The following is a 21,896-nucleotide window of genomic DNA, read 5'->3' on the forward strand; positions in this document are numbered from 1 at the left end:
AAGTCCCTCCCTTGAGGAGGCTGTCTATGGAAATACACAATTCATTTGAGTTTTGTCCTCAATTTGCATTCTGACAGGTTTCTTTCTGACAGAAAACGTGGGCTTTCTGATGGACAACAATGCATGGTCAGAGCCTGAGAAGAGCTCCTGGGTTCAAGAAAAGCATGGAAAGACCTGAGATGGGTTGCTAAGTCCAAAATCTCTATATCCACCACAGCATCAACAGAGATGGACAAAACAGGACTGCTCTGTTAACAGGAGGAGAATCACAAAATCAGCAACAATGGTCCTGGTCCTACTGTAAGAAGCCAGCTGCATTTATACTCAACAGCAGATACTCAGAGCTTACACCAGCCAGTAAAGACAGAAAGGTGTCTTGGCTTCCATAATCATCCTTTCTATATCTGAATGTTACAACACAAACACACCTACACCTGTGCACATACACACATGAATCAGTTTAGTCTCCAACATGTTTCACATACACGTGTGTACATGTATATTTTGCTAGCAACTCAACAGATGACAAATAATACAGTCTGAGTCATTTATTTGATGCTGTTCCCGTGTCTTATTTTGTCAGTACGCAGCAGAATGTTCTATGGAAAACAGAGTACAAAAGTTCCTAAGGACAGGAGTAAATAGACTTTGGATGTTTAGAAGAGAACTGGAGAAGATATAAGATAGACAAATGCATTGGATGTAAACCTCTCTGAGATACATCACTCACCTGCAAACCAGTTCAAAACATTTGATATTCATGTTTCACAGCTAACAAAAATTGTTTTAACAAGGCAATTTGTTCTATCCAAAAGCTGATCTATCCAGAAAATACTACTGGGTCAGTTATGCAAGTCATGTTTTAGAAGCACTTTTCCCCTTTACTCTTCTACTTTGAGAGCTTGTTACATATTTATTCAGTTGAAAAAGAATTGAAAATAGTAAGGTAGTTTGATAAAGGTTTTACAAGTAAAAAGTATGAAGTATTAAACTTGAAAAGATATGGAGCTTTCTAAATAAATAACTTCTTGAATAATACTCCCATACAATTTCTAATAGATTAATGGTGTAAAGAAAAATATTTTAACAGGTCTTTGATTTTCACAGTTGCCCCTGTACTTTCAGCGTATGATTAAAGATTAGATACAACAAAAGGAAGAAAGAAAAATATTTTAACAGTTGTGTCTAAACCCACATTAGAATTTTAAACCAGCAAAGTCTTAAAATTCTTTAAAGCCCTTAGATTTAACTTAAATTCTTTTTAAATGAATGGAAAAACAAGGTTCCAGATTGTACATGAGGCAAACATTTTCGAAAATTTTTTGTCTACAATTTTTTTTCAAATAAATCTCTGGACAGAGATTTATAGTTTTGTAGTAAGTAACCTTGATGTTTCAGGTTAAGACAACATTATTCAATGTATCTCCTGTTGTTTTTTAAATTTCAGACTGGGGATTGCAAACCCCCTCCCACTAACAACTGGGATTACAAATTAAGTTTTCACCTGATTATCCCTAATTTGTTTAAGTGAATCAGAAATTATAAATCAAAGATACAGTAGTTCCCTAATACAAGTTAAAGAGTTACAGCTAAAATACAAAAGGAAAAAAGAAGTCTAACTTTACCAGAGCTTAATGAGGTAAGGTACTAGTATCTCAGTGGGGAGCAACTAAATTGGGTGATTATTCCAACATGTCACACTGAGGTCTGACAATTTATGAAAGCTGAATATTTAGATTAAATTTGCAAGTGATAGTCATAATTCTGTATTTAGACCTTTGAATTACCTAAACAATTTCAGTGTTACAGTTATTAATTTTTTCCAAGTTAATTTGTACAATATTGTATTAAAATACATTATTTTTTCAAATCAGAAAAGTACGCAAAGTGCATTTTGTAAATAACGTCTTTAAGGAAAAGAGAAAATTACAAGAGAAGAAGGTCTGATATTGCTGCTGCTTTTTATGTGATTTCAGCTGCATTAATGGGTGACTGGAGTTACAGACATAAGAATGTGGTTAGGAAAGATAATGAGTAAGCATGAGTACCAAAAATTGTAGGTAATAACCAACTTTTTAACTGAAAAATCATAAGAAATTTTCATCATGAAATGAAGGAGTAAACAAAGATCAGCAGAAAGAATAATAATTCATATACTGTTGTGACAAAAACATAAAACAAAGATCTGACTATTCCTGTGTAATGGTCATTGTAAACTACTTACTAGCATTGTATATGGATTATATTACATCACCTCTCAGATATTATTTAACATTTTCAGCAGTGAATACACCAGACAACCAAAGTCACAGAAGACTGAAAAAACCCTCAAACCCAAATCCTCCTGGCGTATTTGTTAGCATTAAACCTATGTAACACAACCTGAAGTCTCTAAAATCTGCCAACATTAGATATTCAGAATTTGTCAAGTATCCTGAACACCACTACACTTCCTCTGATACTGAGCACTGTCACTGGTAATCCCAATGCAAGTGAATTTTAACTGCATCCCCTCAAAATGTGCTCTAGCAAAAACAGAAAACAGCAGAGGATAACCAAACCAGAGTCTTAGAAGAAATTCTCCCACGGAAGATGCCAATGGACTTTCCATTTAGCATATAAGCATAGCACAACCTCAGCCAGCAACCTTGTCAGATCTTCTTAATTTACCTCCCTTGTCCACTGAGATCTTGAAATAGAAATACAGGTCTTATAACTAGACCCAAATGGAAATAGTGAAAGCTGAGTTTATTGAGGGTGGTGGATATTTCACTTGAACAGAGCAAGACTCCAACCATCTTCACATAATTTTCTAATCTTTTCATTCTGACACCTGCTGTTTCCTCCAGTCTGCAGTCCCAGGATATTACACAAATTCAACAGAAGAAACCAGCTACCTTCTCGGGGTGAGCTTCCACTTTTCTCTCTTGCACAACCTCAGATTTGACATTTTGCATAGAGAGAGGTATTTTCAACAGCGGGGAAAAGTAAGCAAGAGAAGTTACCACTAGTGTGAAGTAGAAGTAAGTTTCAACGCTTTCCAAATGTTCTTGCTCTGCCAAAGAGCATCCACACAGACTCAGTGGGATGGAACTATCTAAAGAAGATGGATGGAGGCCAAAAAATATCTGAAGCCACTAGAGAGGACAGAAAGGTGCATTTGGGAAATAGTGAGGGTTTGATATCAGAAAGATATTAAAAAGCTGTACTATGACTGAAGGGCTTAAAAGGAAGACCAAGCTGCTCAGGACAGCAGTTTGAGCTGCTGCTACAGCTACCTGGGAAGGATTCAGGAGTTGTAATTTGCACAGTCTTTTGCAGGCAGATATGAGCTTATTTTGCACGAGCTGACCAGAAGCCATTCTGCTATGCCAGCATCCCATCAAGCGCTTGGTAGTAAGCCTTGCTGCAAAGCAGTGTGTATTCCATCAGGCAACGTACCCTTCTCACGTGGCCCCAGTCCTCAGGCTGACCCAGAGTGCAGGCTACAGTAAGCTCACATCAGTTTGCAAATGGGCGTGCACACACACTCACAAGGAAAAAAAAAGAAAGAAAAAATATTTCAAGACCAGTGTGCAATGAATCCATCAACTAATAGGTAGGAAAAACTGAAGTTTGCAGCATCTGGGATGAGCAGTGGTCCCTGAGAAGCAGTTGAGAAAAATTAACAGGAAGATGGAGCTTATGGTGAGGGGAGATCAACACTGGATATGCTCACTGAGAGAGGGGACACTGAGAAGCCCCAAATTTTTACCAGAAGTTTCTTTCAGAGGCAGCTCTTTAACTGAGACACATGAAATACTGGAAATGTGAGACTTTTAATGTAGTGAAGGTCTGCATGTAACACCTTCTGTCACCTGCTAGCGATTATGGCAACTGTTTTTTAGTAGTTATTTGAATGCAATGCAACACAATTATATTATAAACTCTTCTCAAAAAAGTCAACTCAGGCACGAACACCTGGCTTCAGCCACATACCCCAAGATAGCTGGTATTCACATAATCACACCTGGGTTAGAGTCCAATACTGCAATACTGTATTTAATTCCATATTTGCAATATGGAAGTTATCTTCGATCTTTCATTCTCTTCTGATTGCACATAAACTGTCAATAACATTTACTGCTTTTCCCCTTAAACTTTGCAAATACAACTTTGGAAAGAGAGACATTTCATTTGATGAAAGAGCACAAAGACAAAAACTGATTGCTACAGATACATAAAAAATATTGCTATTTTACTTTGCCTCCTATCACTTTTCTTTTTTATTTAGCTCTTCAATATATATCTTCTTTGGATGCAGCATACAACACAGATTGCCTTCCAAACACCTACTATTCATTATATTATTTTCTAGCGATGTATATAAAAATATTAACTAATCTATTTTCATATCTCTGAGATAGATTATAGGTTATTTTCTCCAATATACCTGGAGAAAAAAACCCCTACACTTAAAAAGAACCTGCCTATTATCTTAAAACATTTCACAAAAAGTATATGCATTGGAATTCAGAAATTGCTATGACTCTAACCTTAGTAAGATTTTGTCAGAACTGAAACTGTTCTTACTCGTTCTACTTTCATTTTCACATCTACAGTGACTTTTAGGAATGGACAGATCAAATTTCACATATTTATATAAATGCACCTTTGCATTGCATATACAAGTTTGGCATAGAAACACAAACATAAATAGTTATCATATTTGTTAAGGATTTATTTAAGTCTTTTAGTTAAAAAATGTTACATTGGTTGGTCTCTTATTGAAATTCTCATCTTGCCAGAGCATTAATATATTTATCATAACTCCAGCAATGGCATCTGGAATCTTTAAGACATGTTACTTTTTGTGAATATCTTTGTTATTTTTTGTACTGATTACATGTGATGTAATAGTGAGAACATACTGACTTTATTTTAGCAAATGGGGAAACAACACAAATCTACAAGAAAGAAAATATATGTAATATACAAGCTTGGATGAAAACAGCTAAGAAAAGAAAAACAGAACACCCCCAACAGCCCTTCTAAAGATTGCTTTTAAATGACTTGAAGCTTGCATTCAAATTAATTTCCAACTTCAGGTTTACATCACTGAAAGTCATCATCCCTCTTGATGGACCAATCAATTGTTTAGTTTATAGGTAACTAAGAATAAGGAATACCAATTCAAACAAAAACAACATGATTAAGCTAAAGCAAAGGTTTTGAAGTACTCACCTTAGGCACCCAGTGGCATTGCGCAGCACCTGTGATGAATGGAGCTGTATTTTATGATCATCCTGGAGTGGAGAGTTTTCCCATCCAGAGTGAGGGATGATCACTGCATTGGTCAACACTGCAAGGGCATCCTGGATGATTGGCATTTTCAGTGCATCACAGGAGGACAGATTCCAGAGAACTCCTACAAAAAGTAAAATGACTAATAATTAACACTTCTCCAAAAAAGTTTGAATATTTTTTCTTTAAAAAACCAAATACAAACCCATATATTTCACAGCATTATTGTGTTTAATTTAGCTGTTTCTGTCAGAAAATAAAACAGACTACACTGTAGATGGGGCTGAATGACACCTGCAAACTTCTGCAGTGGGAATACAGCTTTAAATGCCAAACATGCATTCACAGCAGCACTGGAAATTTCTAAGTGTTCCGCCTAAAATCTGAGCAGCTGGTTACGATCTAGGTGCACACAGGCTGTGAAGCACACATGGAATGAAGGAGTATTACAAGCAATCTTTTAGGGCTTGGTCTTCAGATATCTTCCTTCCAAGTAAAATGAATAAAAACCAGTAGCAGAAAACAGGTTCTGATTTACACTAGAATTTTCACTGTTAACAGATATACATTGAGAGAACAAAACCTCAGCCCTGTGATCTTCACTATAATGGAAGTAACTGTCTAGGCTTGTTGGTATTACAAGCAAAAATACTTCCTCCACAATCTGATACAGTAGTACTTTCAGCAAGTAATATCATATTTTGTAAATATTTAGCTACACAAAGTTAGAGAATACTGTAATTTTTAGTATAAAATATTCTCAGTTTAAGAAAACCAAGATCTCTTCCATTGCAACTCATAATGTGCCAAAGAAAAAGAAGAGAAATCAAGAGCCAAAGTTTTCTAAGCACATTTGCAAAGCTCAAGGTCACTGCAATTCTGCCACACAGAAGGCAGGCAAAAAATTGTTAAGAGCAAAAGACACACTGCTTTCCATTCCCCTATTTACATTTTTGTGTATTTGCTGGAAAAGCACGTGTGACTTTTGAGCTGTGCCAAGCGCCTGCTGCTGCTGGGCAGCTCTTATTGCTGGGGGAAGGACAATTTGCTGTTCTGAAGAACCAGTGATCTTTATTTTAGCTCGGCACCCTCCCAGGAGTAGCTGGAAGAGGAAGCCTGCCTCATCATGCACCTCCCCTTGCCAACATGCATCCTCTTCTGAAGAATCCAATCCTACTCCTCCCTACTCTCCTTCCCAAAGGACAGTAGCCTGGCCTCACATCTGACCTGGAGTGGCAAAATTGAGTTTTGATTTTACATCTATCAAAGTTTTCAACCAAAAGAGAAGAATTACTACCATCATCATCATCATCATGATGATGTATATGTAACCTATATGTATATAGGTTACAAATACAAACACTACAAAAAATCCAAGTCAGTGTTGTGGGAGGAAAATTCTGAAGGAAGGCCTTAGGAACACAGACTTATTTATTTATAAATACAAGCAGCAAGAACACTACTTGCTCAAGATTTTCCTTAGCATTCTGTGCTTTACTAGAGCAGTGTAATTAACAGGAATCAACTTACATTTTTGGATTTCCCTTTAAAATTAATTACCTCTATGGGGAGACTGTTTCAGTTACTCCATTTCATGTTTCAATTATTTTATACGTGACTGTCTGCAAAGGTAGTTGCACAGTTTAATATAAAATTTTGATCAGTATACTAGTAAAAAAACCCCATTAACATGATCTGTGTGAGGCAGACCAACTTTAGCTACAGATAAAAAACCCCAGAAATAAGAAAAATGTTCATTTTAATAATGCTCATTTTTTCATTAAGGATTGCTACTTTAAAGGGAAAAGAGTCTGCTTGAATTCTGTTCTGAATGTCTTTATGAAAAGGAATTCCATATTTAAAGGAATAAAGACCTTCATAAGGGCATTTATACTATACTTGCTTTTCTATGTGTTCTTGCTCTTGGAAAGCTTTAATGGCACATCTAGTATTCTTGAAATACCTAGCATCTTGTCAGTAAAAAACAACAATACGGTTGCCTTTTTTTTTTTTTTAATTTATCTAGATAGATGTAAATGATGTGCATGGTATAAAAGCAGAGAATCAGAATGCAAATCTTTAAGGTTCAATTTAGTTCTTATACAAGACAATGCACTGTAACTTTGTGAAGAAGTCCTACTTCAAAACTGAAGCAGAAGAGCGTGTTTTGATGGCAACAAAACAATACTTTGGGTTTCAAAAAGTAGTTATGAACTGGAAAAGCATAAAAGAATACAAAAGAAGCAAACATAAGAGCCCCATCTAGCAAAATGCTTAAGAACATGTATGTCAAAACTATTTTCTGTTCACTTCAGCTTCTTGCTCATTTAAAATAAACTCACATAAACATCATGGTATTCAGCAATAGTTGAGCCTAGGAAATATTCTTTAAGCTCTCTTTCTCTCTGATTTCTCTAACTGGAAAATGAAACCTTCAGAGTAAGAGGATGATGGGATCACCTGGCTGAAATGGCTATTACACTTTCTCCTAAAATCATTTTAAGTCAAGGCAGGAGCGAGCAAAATTTAAGGCAAGGCAGAAGCATTGCGCAGTAAGCCTGATGCCTTCTTCCAAGTTTTTACTCCTCACAGTTTTAAAGAGTGAGATAATCCTCTTCCACCCCAGAACAATGCGTTTTATCTAATTGTGAGACTGAATACTACCAACCACATGAAACAAAAATTTTGTATTGACATGCTAAAATTTATTCTCACAAGCAGTGCGGTCTGCTACATGCTGATGCTGGCATTCTACACGCCTCCTTGTAACCTGCTTAATTAAGATTTTGCAACTATGAAAGGGCACTGGCAATTCACTTCTCACTATTTTTGCTGAGGATAACCTGGAGCTAGATTTATGTGGGGTCTGAGAAGATGATCCATTGCCTTGACTTTGCAAGGGAGAATGACAGTAAAATAAATCCTTCACCTGACACACCTTCCATTACAGAGCCACCTTTTCACCACACGATTCTGAAAATTATTTTCCAAGTGTGTATTCATGACATGCCCTTTAGGGCTACTGCAAGAAGCTTTCAGAATACTCTGAAAGCCCTGCATGAACTGGGCTTCTGAGCACAAGAAGCGACTCTGCAATAGCCTCAGAGGTGCCCTGACTGACCCCTGGAGAATTTGCTTTGTCATCTCACTGCTGCTCACAAGAAGGTAAGGGACTGGACTCACCAGTAACCAATGACAAACAGTGGGATCCACCCAACAACCCAACAGTCCAACTCAACTGTTTACCATCTGTAGACTGACTCTTGTGAGAGGTATGAAATAAAGAACTAATCAGTGCTGAAAGTCTCTTAATCACTTTCATTCATATCTTATCTTCTTCTTGCTTTTAAAGCCGTGAGGCATTCAGATTAAGCATTTTTTGTCCTCATTTTCAGATCACTTTTTGGTTATATTGGAAGACTGTAGAAAGACAAAAAGAGCTACACCAGACTAAACAATTCTTTTTTCAGGTTGAGGTTTTTCACTCTTACACATAAAAAATGTAAATACAGTGAAATACATGTGATCTTGCAATCACATTTTAAAACTGAGGAGAAACTGGTATTGAAAATATTCAGTTGATTCCAGTTAGAAGATGAATTTTGGGTCTGAGTATCAGTCTAGCAGACATCACATGAAGGATTCTTAGAGAAGACTACAGGAATGCTTATTCTGGAGATCTTCCATCATCAAGTTGCATCTTCTGGAGCAGTTTATCAGAGGTCATACAGCCGCTATGGTCAGTGGGTTGCTCAATTTATTTGAGCAGTCAGAGTGAAAACCCCATAATCTCTGAATCAGGCTGGAGCTCAAACTCGCGCTGATTAAAGACTTCAGTGCATTTTTGTGCTGGTGTTTTAGTTAGAACTCGTATATGTGTATCTGTAGTCAAACATAACTCAAGACCTGATAAGCCACATGCTATCCTTATTCCATTCAAAGCTAAGAAAATAGAGATCACATACATCTATGCAAAAAATACCATCATAGCAAGAGAACATATGCAAAACCAGGGAAGTCTAAATAACTATTTAGGTCATTATTTAATGCGACCTCAAATTATGACTTATATGTAAAAAACAAACCTCTCAGAACAACTTAGACTGCAAATATAAAGGGAAACCATTAAACTGGAAAAGTAATCTTTTCCAAAAAGCATTGCCCCTGCACTATGTTTTTAAAAATAAATTATACGGTAAAATGATTGTAAATAAACAAATACTGTTTGGAGAAAAGAGACTTTGATTCTTCTCAATAACGGATGTTTAAGTCAACTTTCAATTATATTAAAATATTGCTTTTTTCATATTCTCTGTAAAAATAATAATCTCAAAGTATTCTAATACATCCAGGTTCTCCTTTTCCATGATAATTTAATAGTTTGGTCATGGAGTGATGCAGAAACCCCTCTGATAGTGCAGAGAGACTGCATCCCACAAATAGAGACCAAAGCATTGGCAGGCATTTTTCTTTATATGCTGAAGGCACAGAAATATTACTGGGAGTTCCCCTTATGAACATGACAATTAAGATTGAAATCTGAGTGCTAAATACCCTGAACAGAAGCCAAGCACAAGGGATCTTTTGCCGGAATCCTTAAGAAAAAAAACTTCTACCCCAAGCTCCCAAGTGCTAGAAAAGTCATTTGCTGGCTGCTGCTTGGAGACTGTGCTGTAATTGCAAGGCTGCTCTGCAGAGCTGGATCTGCTCCTTGGCAGCAGATGTGGGCTCTCGATAGATTACAGCAGTTCTGCTGCAGAGATGCAGAATATCAACCACAACATTTCTTAATACAAAGCACAGTAAGACTTCACAACCAGCTCAACCGTGAGAAACTGGATCAGTAACAGGCTTTCTGTAGGAACGAAAAAGTGGCTGATTTGAAAAGTTCTGGCACCTGAACAACACACAGCTCAGAAGGAATCTCCTTAAAAGCACACTGTGAAAGTAAGTTAAAAATTGGCAAAACAGATGAGGAACCTTCACCAATTTTCTCAAAATATTTATCTGGTTTGTGAATGAGTACCTATGCATACCTTGCTGTAATTCACTGGTTGATGTGCACAGAGGTGGTTTGCTCTCTGTGTATAAGCTGACGTAGGAAAAGTCCACATTGAGAAATATTGGAAGTTTCAGTAAAAGCCATGAGCAGGCAGGAGCTTATGGAATGCTAAGCAAAGTTGCAGCAATAATTTTTTTGCCTTTGCATCCACTCATAGCCTTACAAGGGAAAAGCTTCCACAGAGGAGAAGGATTATTATGGTGTGGTGTTTCTTTGTTTTATTACAAAAAACACAGCTGATCTTGACTACATAAAAATACAAGACTACAGAGTATAAAAAGCGTAAATAATTTCTCTGAAAAACTAGCCCTTTTTTCCCCTCAACTGCTGCTCTTTTCATCCAAAATTTACATCTTGGATTTTATTAAAACAAAAAGGAAGAGCCAATTTTAGTATTGATTAAGACCAAGTTCTACACAAATGCTATTGCAGTATTGTATGTCTCTAATGGGACTGAATTTTGACTTAAGGTTGCTCCTCTTTTTCTGCTGTACACTGAAAATTAACACGTAACTGTGGAAGGGAAGACGTGTCAGCCAAGAATGTTAATAGAGTTATTAGCCTTCATGTTAAACAGCAGAAGAAATACTAGAGGAGTTGACCAAGGTTACTGTGGAAAGATCAGTGGCTCCTGCTTAACTTCCTTTCCTGGCTGATGAAATTCAATGAGTCCTGTTAAACACTGAAGCCAAACCAAAACCAATTCATTCTAAGTGACAGAAACACAGAAAAAATATATCAACTGCCTTCAAAAAAAGTTTAATCCTAACACATGACTAATGGCAATGCCATTCCAAATTAAGTACTTTATTAGAAAACATGGGAATCTAACAAGGATGGATATAGATGAATGGCAAGGTGTTTTTCAGTGCTTACATCTGTATTAGCACCCAAAATCAAAACTTGTTTGATAACAGACCCTAATACAGAGAATAAAAATGTTATAACTAAAGCTGAACATTAAGTTACATCTCTAAATACAAAACTCATTTCTAAATACAAACAGTTAGAAAGTTAGTCCTATCTACAAAATTGCATCTATGTGCAAAATGAAAGGCTTGGTGTATAGTTGCTAAAAAAGAAAAAAGAAGGAAACGTTTACTAACCAAATTGTTGCTTAAGAAAAAGAGAGCACTGTAAATAACATTAAATGTAAATAACATTTGGGAGAGAAGGGAAGTTGGCCTTTGAATTTACAAACAACAAAATTAAAAATAAAAAAAAAGTTACTGGGCATAGTGAAAAACGTAATTTGACCACAGAATGAACATGTTTCACCATAACCTCAAACTTTCATTTTGTAAATGAAAAGGAAAATATTCTAATCTTTTTCTAAACAAAAAAAAATTTCAAAATAAATTTTAAGTACTTGGTGTGGCAAATCTCAAACATTTTAAACAACAAAGTGGTTTTAAACTGCAAGCATTTTAATACTCCATCATTCAGGCAGGCCCATCAAAACTGTATGTCCAGCTGACTTTTTCCAAAGAATTACTACTTGCTGAAAAAGTTCAATGCAGCTCTTATGTCAAGCCATATGCTGCAACAGATGCCCTGTATTTATCACTCCAGATCACCCTGTTTGATATATCCTCTTAAACTTAAAGTTTGACTGAAGTAAAAAAAGAAAAAAGAAAATTATTTATGTAGTATATTAACAAGCAAATTATGAAATCAGTTTCACTGCTCCATGAATTGAAACATGGGAAAATCTTGAATGGATTTTCTATAGAAGATACATCTCACTGTACAAGAAAAAAACAGTTACTTCCCACTTAGAGAGAAAAGGAGAGCAACAAGGAACCACCTTGGGTTTTGTGTTGGTACTGAGGGTGGTAGATGCAGGACAAGTGAATGTGAATTTGCCTGGGAAATAGGGAGAAGGAAGCAGGCTGTGATGAGAAAACAGATTAAACCACCCCCAAGCAGACCCCTAAGAGAGAGGAGAGGGACTCCCCCACCAGGAGCATTGCACTGTGCCCAGCAGAGACCTCAGCACCCAGTGACTTGTTCTCCTCTGCCACATTCACCTCCAGGGAAACAGGCACTGCAAGCCTGGAAAGGTTTTATATTGCTGTGTAACAGTACATTCCCTTCTACCTCTAAAAATCCTTTGGATTTAACACCTTGCACGATAAATCAGTACCCCAGCCTGTTGCTAAGAAAGCAGGGCGTAAGATTTGAGAAAGTATCTATTTTAACACATCTTCTTATTTAACTGGGAGCAGCAGGGGGTGAAGAAGTTAATCTGATGATTCAGAAAAAGTTGAGAATAACTCTTCATGAAGACAACAGATTCCATCAGTGGGTTTTCCCATTTTCAGAGTCAAAATAGTGAGAGCATATTGAGAAAGGGGGCAAAGATTGCTTTATAATTAGACAGTAAAAGTGTAATAGATATGGTATAAAATGATCCAGTTGAACTGTCAACATTGTTTGCCTAAGTGTTATTTGATAAGGCAGCATCATTTCGGAAGAAAAATTACACAATTTATTAAATTACTTCTAGATTTGCTGGTACATATGAACTATAAATAGGATGTGTTTTGAATGACTCTTGAATTTCTTGAAGATGTCATAGCCTATCGGCTGGAAAACAGTTTCCCAACATCATATGAGTGTAATCTGTAGAACCTTTCACCTTCCTGTTTTGCAAGGAAAATGACCACAAAGATTTGGCATTTTGGTGAGTAGTTCCACACTGGGTTCACATGAAAATTTTATAAAATGCCAATTAATTCCTGCTCTGAATTTGTTTGAAAATCACTTCCACATGTGCGGAAATGATGGCAGTATTTTCTGTAGGTGATGTTAAAATCTAAAATTTAAACGCTGCCACACTGTAGAATCATACTGTAAAGTACAACACACAGCAGTGCCTGGCCATAGCACATCCACTGACGATGAAAGGACAGCCTATTAGTCTGGAAAAGTACAAACAGTACAAAATACAAGATTTAAGTATTTTATGAAAATTACGATGATGTAATAGTGATTTTTGGAGACTGTCTGTAAAACCTTAAAATAACTGTTGACTGGGGTGGAGAAACAGAGTTGCCATGCAGCCCACTAATCCTGCCACAGGGTTTTTACTACCTTGGTGGAGTTGTTTAAAGTTGTGTTGGGGCACTTGGACCCTCAGTGAGACTAACTTGAGCAGCTGCTTCTGCAGACCATATGCCTTCATTTATTTTGCTTTTGCTCAGTTTTGATAATGGTCTGGATTAAGCCAAATTTTATTAAGGTAGCAGTAACAAGTAGTCTTTCTGAGTTAAACAAACCCCTGGTTTCCTTTTGTCCCCCCAGAAGATTTTAGATGTAACAGTATGAAATGATAAACCAGCCTGTGCAAAGTTTTGGCTGTGAGATGAAACATATTGTTTCAAAAGCAAGCTGAGACCTGGAAGGGATTAGATGGAGTTGGACATTTTTTTTTTAATTCTCAGTGGTTTACAGAACTCAGGGTAGAGGTTGAAGTGAGGAGGTTTGCTTAGAAGTATCTCAAGCAAAAGGAAGGAGTCAAATTAGTATGTAACCTCTGGGAACTGAAAAGGCTCTTATCCTTGATGAAATGAATACTGAAGAAACTACAATATGTAATTCCTTATTCAGCCACTGGCTTCGATCCAGAGTAAATAGATAGGAATTTTCATTACACAAATAATCTTGTTAATGTTGAAAACAACTTTTATTTAAAACACCTAATTAGAAGTAAATTACTTCATAAGCTTGATAATCAACTTTTAAAACTGATTGTGGTAGGATATTGTACTTGCAATTACATCCATTTAACAAAGGAGTAGGAAAGGTTTGTTAGAGCTAATACCCTTTAAATTCCCATTTTGAATAAAAATAATTTAAAAATTCAAGCAAACTTTAGTGCCTGCTCAGGCAAGTAGATTTGAAATTTGTTAATTTTATCCTAAATCTGTTGGTGGAAAAATAATTCAAGTCTGTAAGGCACCTGCCTCTGTGCTTGGCAGAATTCCTCACAACACTTGTTTGAAGTTACTAAAGAGTATTCGCTTATGCGCAGAGCAGACACCCAGTAAGAAATGAATGAACCTATTTTCCTGCCAAAATCAAAATCATCACTTCTGAAAGCAGAGTTCTGTGCTTGCAGTTATCTAACTCCATGCTTAACCTTTCTAATTTCCTTGACTTGACAGGACAGAGTGATCAGATACTGGAAGCAGAGGAGCTGCACATCTCCATTTTGTTTTAGTATATAGTTATGGGCCCCAAAGGATATTTGGCAGTCTTATTCTCTTAGCTAAGCATATATTGAACCAGTGTAGCAGCAGCCTCACAGCATGATTATGCCATTGCGACAATTTAAACACACACATACATGGCTTTTCTTGTCATCTGTTTGAAAAGCTTGAGATAGGCAGGGTATGTATCTGAACCTAAAACACGTAGTTTTATAATCTGATTTTCAGTTTGTGTAATGCTGAAATCATCTCTTTGGTTCCAAGAGCAAGCCGCTTTGTACATTTATCTTCCTACCTATCTTTTTACATTACATATCAAAAGCTGCTAATTAATTAGGCCTTTCTCTGGTGAGGCTTCCTTAAACTTGCATTGCTCCATTACAAAACTTGAATACAGTTAAGAAATGGGATACTTAATATGAGCAATACTGGAGCAATACCTAATACAAACCTGCAAAGGAAAAGGGATATAATAGAGATTTAAGGAATTACATCAAGGTGAAATACTGTAAGAATACAGAATTCATAGAAGAGTTTGATTCTTTTTTACTTAAGGCTATGGGAAAGTCATATCAGAATGGGATAAAAGAGCCTTTATTCATTTTCAAATCAAATTTCCAGAGAGCAGTAAGGTTACAAATAGATGCCACCTCTAAATGAATGTTTATATCACAATAAAGTCTCACATCTGTGTTTACACACTCCAGTAACTAAGGTATGTCATAAGGTTACAAATAGATGCCACCTCCAAATGAATGTTTATATCACAATAGTCTCACATCTGTGTTTACACACTCCAGTAACTAAGGTATGTCAAGGCCACTTTTGCAGAAAACTATTAAATTATTGAATTAAATTGCTTCAAGATTCTAAGTATTAAACAGTCAACCCTTTGCCATAATATTGTTAAATAAGATTATGCAAAAAGACTATGCAAAAAAATCACACATGTAACACCTTACAAAGTCCAATTAGAAAATAACATTACAAATAGGAAACAACTGCAGGCATGTTATTTTGACTTTGGGAACCCCCAGAAGAACTGCCACTGGACTAGGAAGTAAAAATTCCTAAATAATTGGCCAGAATTACTTTAAAAAATTAAATCCATTTAGATCTTCCACTGAAGTGAGCTAAAAGGTCCATTTAAATAGAACACTCCCTTAAACATGCTTTACATATCACTGCAGGCTCACTAACTTACAGCTACACAGATTAGCAAGGGCAGACACAGGGCTCAAAGGGGCCTTCTGGAGTGACTTGACCAATCTGCCAATAATTTATGCACATGCTAAGAACAGCATGCAATCCAAAGGAGCTCTCACCTGCAGTACTGAACTCAGACCAGAGAGATCTAAGGTGAACTAAGATGCAATTGCTTTCAGTGACACTGAGAGATTATCCATAAGGTTATAAACCCCTCCTTATAAACATATGGCAGCTACTAAAACTGCAACAGGACTGTGTAATAGTATTGCATAACATGAGGTGAAAACAGGGGACTAACCAGGCCAAAACAAGAACTGGCCACAGCTGAAATTAAAGACAACACTAATGAATACTGGAATCCCAAGTCTGGGAAGTAAACGAAATTTTTCCCTCTCCAGCTTGACTGTGGGCTAAGGACACTTGGGGAACTAGTGCTTCTTTGTAATAAACATTTTGTACACAGTATCTTGTAGTGTTTTGCAGGAATGGAATATATGCCATTTAATTCAGTGAATCAAAATGTGAATGAAGTACATGGAGTCAGTATCTACCTATCTATATTTAGTATATATGTATAGTGTTAGTTTCTGCTTTGTAATTTTTTATGTGCTAATTTTTATAATTTATATATTTTCAGTAGACAACAGTTAAATCTCTGACACTTTACTGTCAACCAAAATAAGCAGGAGACTGGCTGCTACCACAGGAAAAAACAGTTTCTCCGACATTATTTATAGCTGCAGCTCTTTATCATCATGTACTTTCTAAAAGTGGATTATCCACTTTTACCTTTCAATCAGAAATGGTTTTTACAGATTTTAAACAGGTGATGCAGTCATAAAAGGGCCCTCTTTAAAAGGAGTTACTTAAATCCAGCTACCTCATTGTTCATAGGCAGAAACTGTCATTATAGCTATGAAGGATCTTGTTTGTCAAAACTGAGAAGAACAGCATTTTAAACCATTTTAACTGAGACAGGTAACCAGTTAACCAATCAAGCTGATGGAAGAAGGAGCAAGCATAAGTTGAATCTCAGAATTATAGAACAGCCTGAGATGGAAAGGATCTAGCAACAGCTGCTTGACCTCACCTTCTGCACAAGGCATCCATAGGATTCCTCTGTTATCCTTGCTAAAATGTCAGATTTTTCCGTGTTTTTTTCCCCCCGTACAGCAAAACAAATAGAAAACATTATAAAATAGAACTTTGTGGAAGGGTTCATAATTAACTTGTTAAAGGCAAGAGAATCAGAAATCAGTTACTCAGTGTCATTATTACCAAGTGAAAACATTTCTTTCTACCATCTGCAGGATCTGTGCTAATTTTGTACTGTGCTCCTCTCTATTTATATTTATTAGAAAAGTGTTAACATTTAATTATTTTAAAATAGAAGGCTTTTATTTTTTCCCATTAACAGGTGCTACTGTGGAAACAGGCAGCACAGTGCTGGGGTAAAAAATGGCTAGATTAAGTGTGGTGCATTCAGCTTACAGCTAGTTCTTTTCATTTACAGATTTACATTGTGATTCGGGTTCTCCTTGAGTCTCTGGAAACTGCCAGAGGCTGTAGGTCATGCCAACATCTCTATTTCTATCAGAGTATTTCACTTTTACACAAATGTGTATATTCATGGGTATACCTAATTTTATCCATGTTCTTCTAGTAAAAACTCGTAACTGTGGAAGTGTTTCTGTATGAATAATCTTTCCATATCCTAGGAGATATTTCCTGGGCATTAATAGCATTTAATTTCATAACAGCCAGGCAGCACACTTCCCTCAGAGCTTCTTCATGGGAGCCTGCATTGAAACCATTTCCTTGACATAAGGCAGCCTTGAAGCTCTAACACTTCACTATAAGGTTAAGTTTGTGCAATCCAAAAATTTGAGCATGGTAAGGTTGACCAGTATTACCTCATGACCTCTGCTGCTGAGGAGGAGAAAGACAAGATAAAGGAAAAAGTAAAAAACTCTGTTTTGGAGAGATTATGGCAGAAAGAAATCTCTAGAAAAGAGGACAAGCCACAAATGGTGCTGAAGGCAATCCTAAAGGAGCTATGGGGGCTAGAAAGCTGATCTGCAGGTTTAAATACCCTTCCAAAACCAGTCTTGAGATTGCCAGAAATTGAAGTTATAATCTACTTAGAGAAGAGCAACAAGAAGGAAGAGAATGTGCATGTTTGAGCAAGAAACTAATATCAGAACTTTTCCTCTGCTGGGCAAGTGCTTCACAGCAGGCAATGGGGCAGGCAATGAGTGCTTCACCACTGCCAGACAAATTGAGCTGCAAAGAAACCTCTCCAGGCCATATTTCTTCCCTTGCAGCTGGGTGCCTATTCAGAGTGATTCACACCTTCATCTTGCCAGACTTCTGGACAGGTCATTCACACTTGATAGGCTCAGTTCCCCACCTGTAGGATAGAGATAATGATACTTCCCCACCTAAGAGAAGTGCTCTGCTGACAAATGTGGATTACTATTTAGGGGCAGCCATGTCAGAGCCTGTATGGAATTCCTAAGGCATGAACTTTGTGTCCTCTCTAAAAGTAACAAACAAGAGCAGCCTTTATATAGACAGGATGCACAATGAACACAAGATGGAAAGGCTCAAGGTATTATGTTTATTTCCAAAGCAGACATTTGTTATTATTTTCTCTACATCTCCTCTGGGCTGTAGAGCCCCTACTGAAATAATTACCTTCCTGCCACCTCAGCTCAGGAAGGCTGATGGAAAGCATGAGGAACTTTTTGTTTTTCCTTATGCCTGCCACCAAGTCAAATCTTTTTATTACCAAGGGAGCTGCTGCAGGAGCTACCTTTCATTCCCCAGAAAGGACAGAAAGAAGGAATTCAGCTGTCACACCACAAAACTTTACCTAAATAAAAAGGAAAGGAGAACTGATTCAGATGCATGACTTTAGCCTATTTCCTAAGAGATGCAAGATGAGAGCTGCAGCTATGAGCCTTGCTTTGGAAGGAAGCTTTGCAGAACACTACCACAAACACGTCTGCATTTTGAAAGCAATGGCCAGTGATCTGCATCCTGAAAAGGCACAAAACATCTGCTTTCCAGAAAATATGGCACTGTGTGCCAGGGCAAGCAGTGGCCTTCTGGGATGTACTGGCTATTAAAAACAAACAAAAAAACTCCAATACAAAAACAGGCTCAGGAATAAAATCTTGAAATACCACCGACTTTGATTCCATTCCTCAGGGTCACCATCTTGGTCTTCTCCCCTTTCATACACGTCCAGCACTCCTGATGTTCACCATCCCTGGAAGCTGCATCTACCTGTACAAAGGCAGGTTACTGCCCACCACTGATGGTCAGTACCTACTTCTCTTGGTAATAACACTGTGAGGGTATACTAGAAAACAAATATCCTTTCTTTCAGTGGGAATTTGGGAATATTTAACAGCATACTGTGCAATGGAACTGTAAGCTGTAGCCCAGTATATATTTTTTAAATGACCTAATGACATTATGTGTTCCATCTACAGATGGCATGGGAAGTGCCACAGTGACTGCTGAGGTGTATTAGCAGTTTGCCACTTACAACTCAGAATAAACAGGCAGAATGTTCCCTGGAGCCACGATACTGACAACACAACCAAGAGACAAACAAGTATGCTGAATATGAAGCAGTGGTTACACTTTATTAGATCTGTCAGTAATTCTGTCACTCCACAGGAGGCACGATCCGAGCTCATGTAACCTGTATCTCTGCCCCATTAATCCTGACTAACAAGTAGGAGGTGATAACTGTTGTAACTAAGAAACAAAATTAAATATAAAAAAAAAATCTACATTTAATAAACACCATGAAGTTTATTCAAACACCCTCAAGGAAGAAACCTGGACTCAACCAAAAGATGATAATCTTATCAACTGTATCCTAAATGAGGTCTGATGTACAAGGGTAAGTAATTTCTACACAAACATAGATGATAACGTGTACTCTGATGATTCGTGACAGAAATGACAAATTTTCTTATATATTTTAGTAGGAAAGTCATAATGAAAATACAATTGAAAACTGGAAACAGGATAATGAAAATATTTTTGATTTATAGCGTTAAATAATCACCAAACAGAATGAAATCACAAAGTGAAAAATAAATAAAACTCTACCTCGCTTCTGTTTTACATATTAAATAAACTAGCTTAAGGGCAGGGTAAAAAAAAAAAACAAAAAACCTCCAAGCATTTCATATCAGTCCTGCTTGACAGCATTCCTGTATTCCTGAACACCACCACCCCTCCCCTCTCCCTTGAATTTCAGAAAGGAAAAAATTCACACAGTGTTAAAAAGACCAGATCTGCCTACATTAAGAAAAGAAATAAACTACCACTACCTGCATGCTCTGTGTGCAACACATCACATAGCATGCTATCAAATTTCAGACAAAAGGCTTCAGAAGATGACGTCCACCTCTCCAACACAGTTTTCCACTTTCCTGTAAGAGCCCCAAGAAAGGCAGAAATACCCTGAACAAATCCTCCCTCTCACAATATCACTACATAGGGTATTAAAGCAATGAGTAACAGTTTCTAAGTAAATTCAGCAAAATATGGCTCTTGCCTGGCCAGCCCTACACCAGACAGGAGGGAGAGCAGAGGACTGTCACCACAACACATCCATGTGTGGAACACATCTCCCACAAGAGCACTCACGGCTAACTAAGAACAAAGTGAACCAGCAACGATGTGCATAAACCATACCTACATCTGTAAACTGCATGGTATTGAAAGCCATTCACACATTACATAAATCCAAAGGGCTTGAAAGCTTTTTGTTATGGCAAACAAGATGGTCATGAAATGGTTATTGATGGAGCAAGTGGCATGTTGCACAGAACCGTGCTTACAAGACTGACAGAGAGTTTGAACAAAAAAGTATTGAAAAATTCAAACCTGTGACCAGTTCTCTGATTTCCAAATCTGTAGTCTTGCGGAGTAACCGTACTAATGCTGGGATACCACCACAGTTTTTCAGAGCTATTTTGTTGTCATCATTTGCTTTCCCATATACCAAGTTCCTCAAAGCTCCACAGGCACTACGGTGGACTTCTGTCATCCGATGGTCCAATAGGTCCACCAGTAATTGTATTCCACCTTGTCTTCTTATCTGAAAAAGGCCAAAGTGACAATCATGCAGTTAGGCAATGAACACCAGTACGAATTAATGCCGTCCAATGTAATTAAGCTGTGTTTTACGCAAGCTGCAGGCCAGCAAAGGTGCGTTGGTAACACCACAGAGCTGCTACATTTCACTGCCTTGATTCCTAGTATTATTCTTTCAGTGGCAACATAACTGTACACTGACAAATCAGAACTTCTGTAAAAGCAGCCAAGATTAGTCAAGTGTTGCCTCATCAAGGTTTCTCATGGTTCGTCAAAGTTTGCCTTGGCAAGAGTTTATTATGTGCTGGAGAACCTCATCTCCTTCAGAGTGTAACACATCACATGCTAGAGGAAAAAACCACAAGGCTTCAGCAAACAAAAAAAGCACTTAGCATCATAAAGTTTTTAGGCGTCCTGCCTTTACATTTAATTACTGGGAATGGGAACAACTACTGTAGTCTCAGTAAGGACATTATATCAACTAAATTGGGATGAGCAATGATGAAAGGAAAAGGAGGAATCACCAGAAACATAAGGATATAAAATAAATCGTGGTAAGCTTGTTCTAACAATATTGAGGAAGACCCTTAAGTGATGCAGGAACAGAAATCTTATGTGTACCCAAGGTAGCCTAAAAAATAGATTTCTAATGTGGTATCTCATGTAAAAATCTTTCTAAAAAAGCACAAAAATATTTGAGACAAATGATCAAGAAGGTCAGGAATATTAAGTACAATTTATTATGAAACCATTTCAAACAAATACTTCTTTATTGTTCTGTGGCACTATTTGCTCCTCAAAGAGTAATCATTCTTGGATCTAATTTTAAGAAACCACACAGGTTCATAACTAACATCTGATGAGTACAATGCTCTAGCTTCAAGCAAATTACACAGACAACTCTGAAAAGGTCAAGAAGTTTCCCCATATGTAGTGTAGTGTAGTTGGCTAAGGCCCAAAACAAGCCAGGCATTTCAGCTGGCCATTTTACATTTAGGACAAAA

The 21,896-nt window shown here is 37.1% G+C and overlaps 1 protein-coding gene across 1 annotated transcript in view; it reads right to left on the reverse strand.

Annotated features, from left to right (window-relative positions):
- The window catches only part of CTNND2 (catenin delta 2), a 518,515-nt gene that overhangs the window by 118,763 nt on the left and 377,856 nt on the right, over nt 1-21,896 (reverse strand). The window contains exons 11-12 of the mRNA XM_041411749.1: nt 20,683-20,896; nt 5,224-5,407 (exon numbers count right to left, since the gene is read on the reverse strand). Of these exons, the coding sequence (XP_041267683.1) occupies nt 5,224-5,407; nt 20,683-20,896 (398 nt within the window). The remainder of the gene's footprint in view (nt 1-5,223; nt 5,408-20,682; nt 20,897-21,896) is intronic.

The sequence above is a fragment of the Onychostruthus taczanowskii genome, unplaced genomic scaffold (assembly GCF_017590055.1).
Source record: "Onychostruthus taczanowskii isolate IOZ18803 unplaced genomic scaffold, ASM1759005v1 scaffold37, whole genome shotgun sequence".
In the NCBI taxonomy this organism is placed as follows: Eukaryota; Metazoa; Chordata; class Aves; order Passeriformes; family Passeridae; genus Onychostruthus; species Onychostruthus taczanowskii.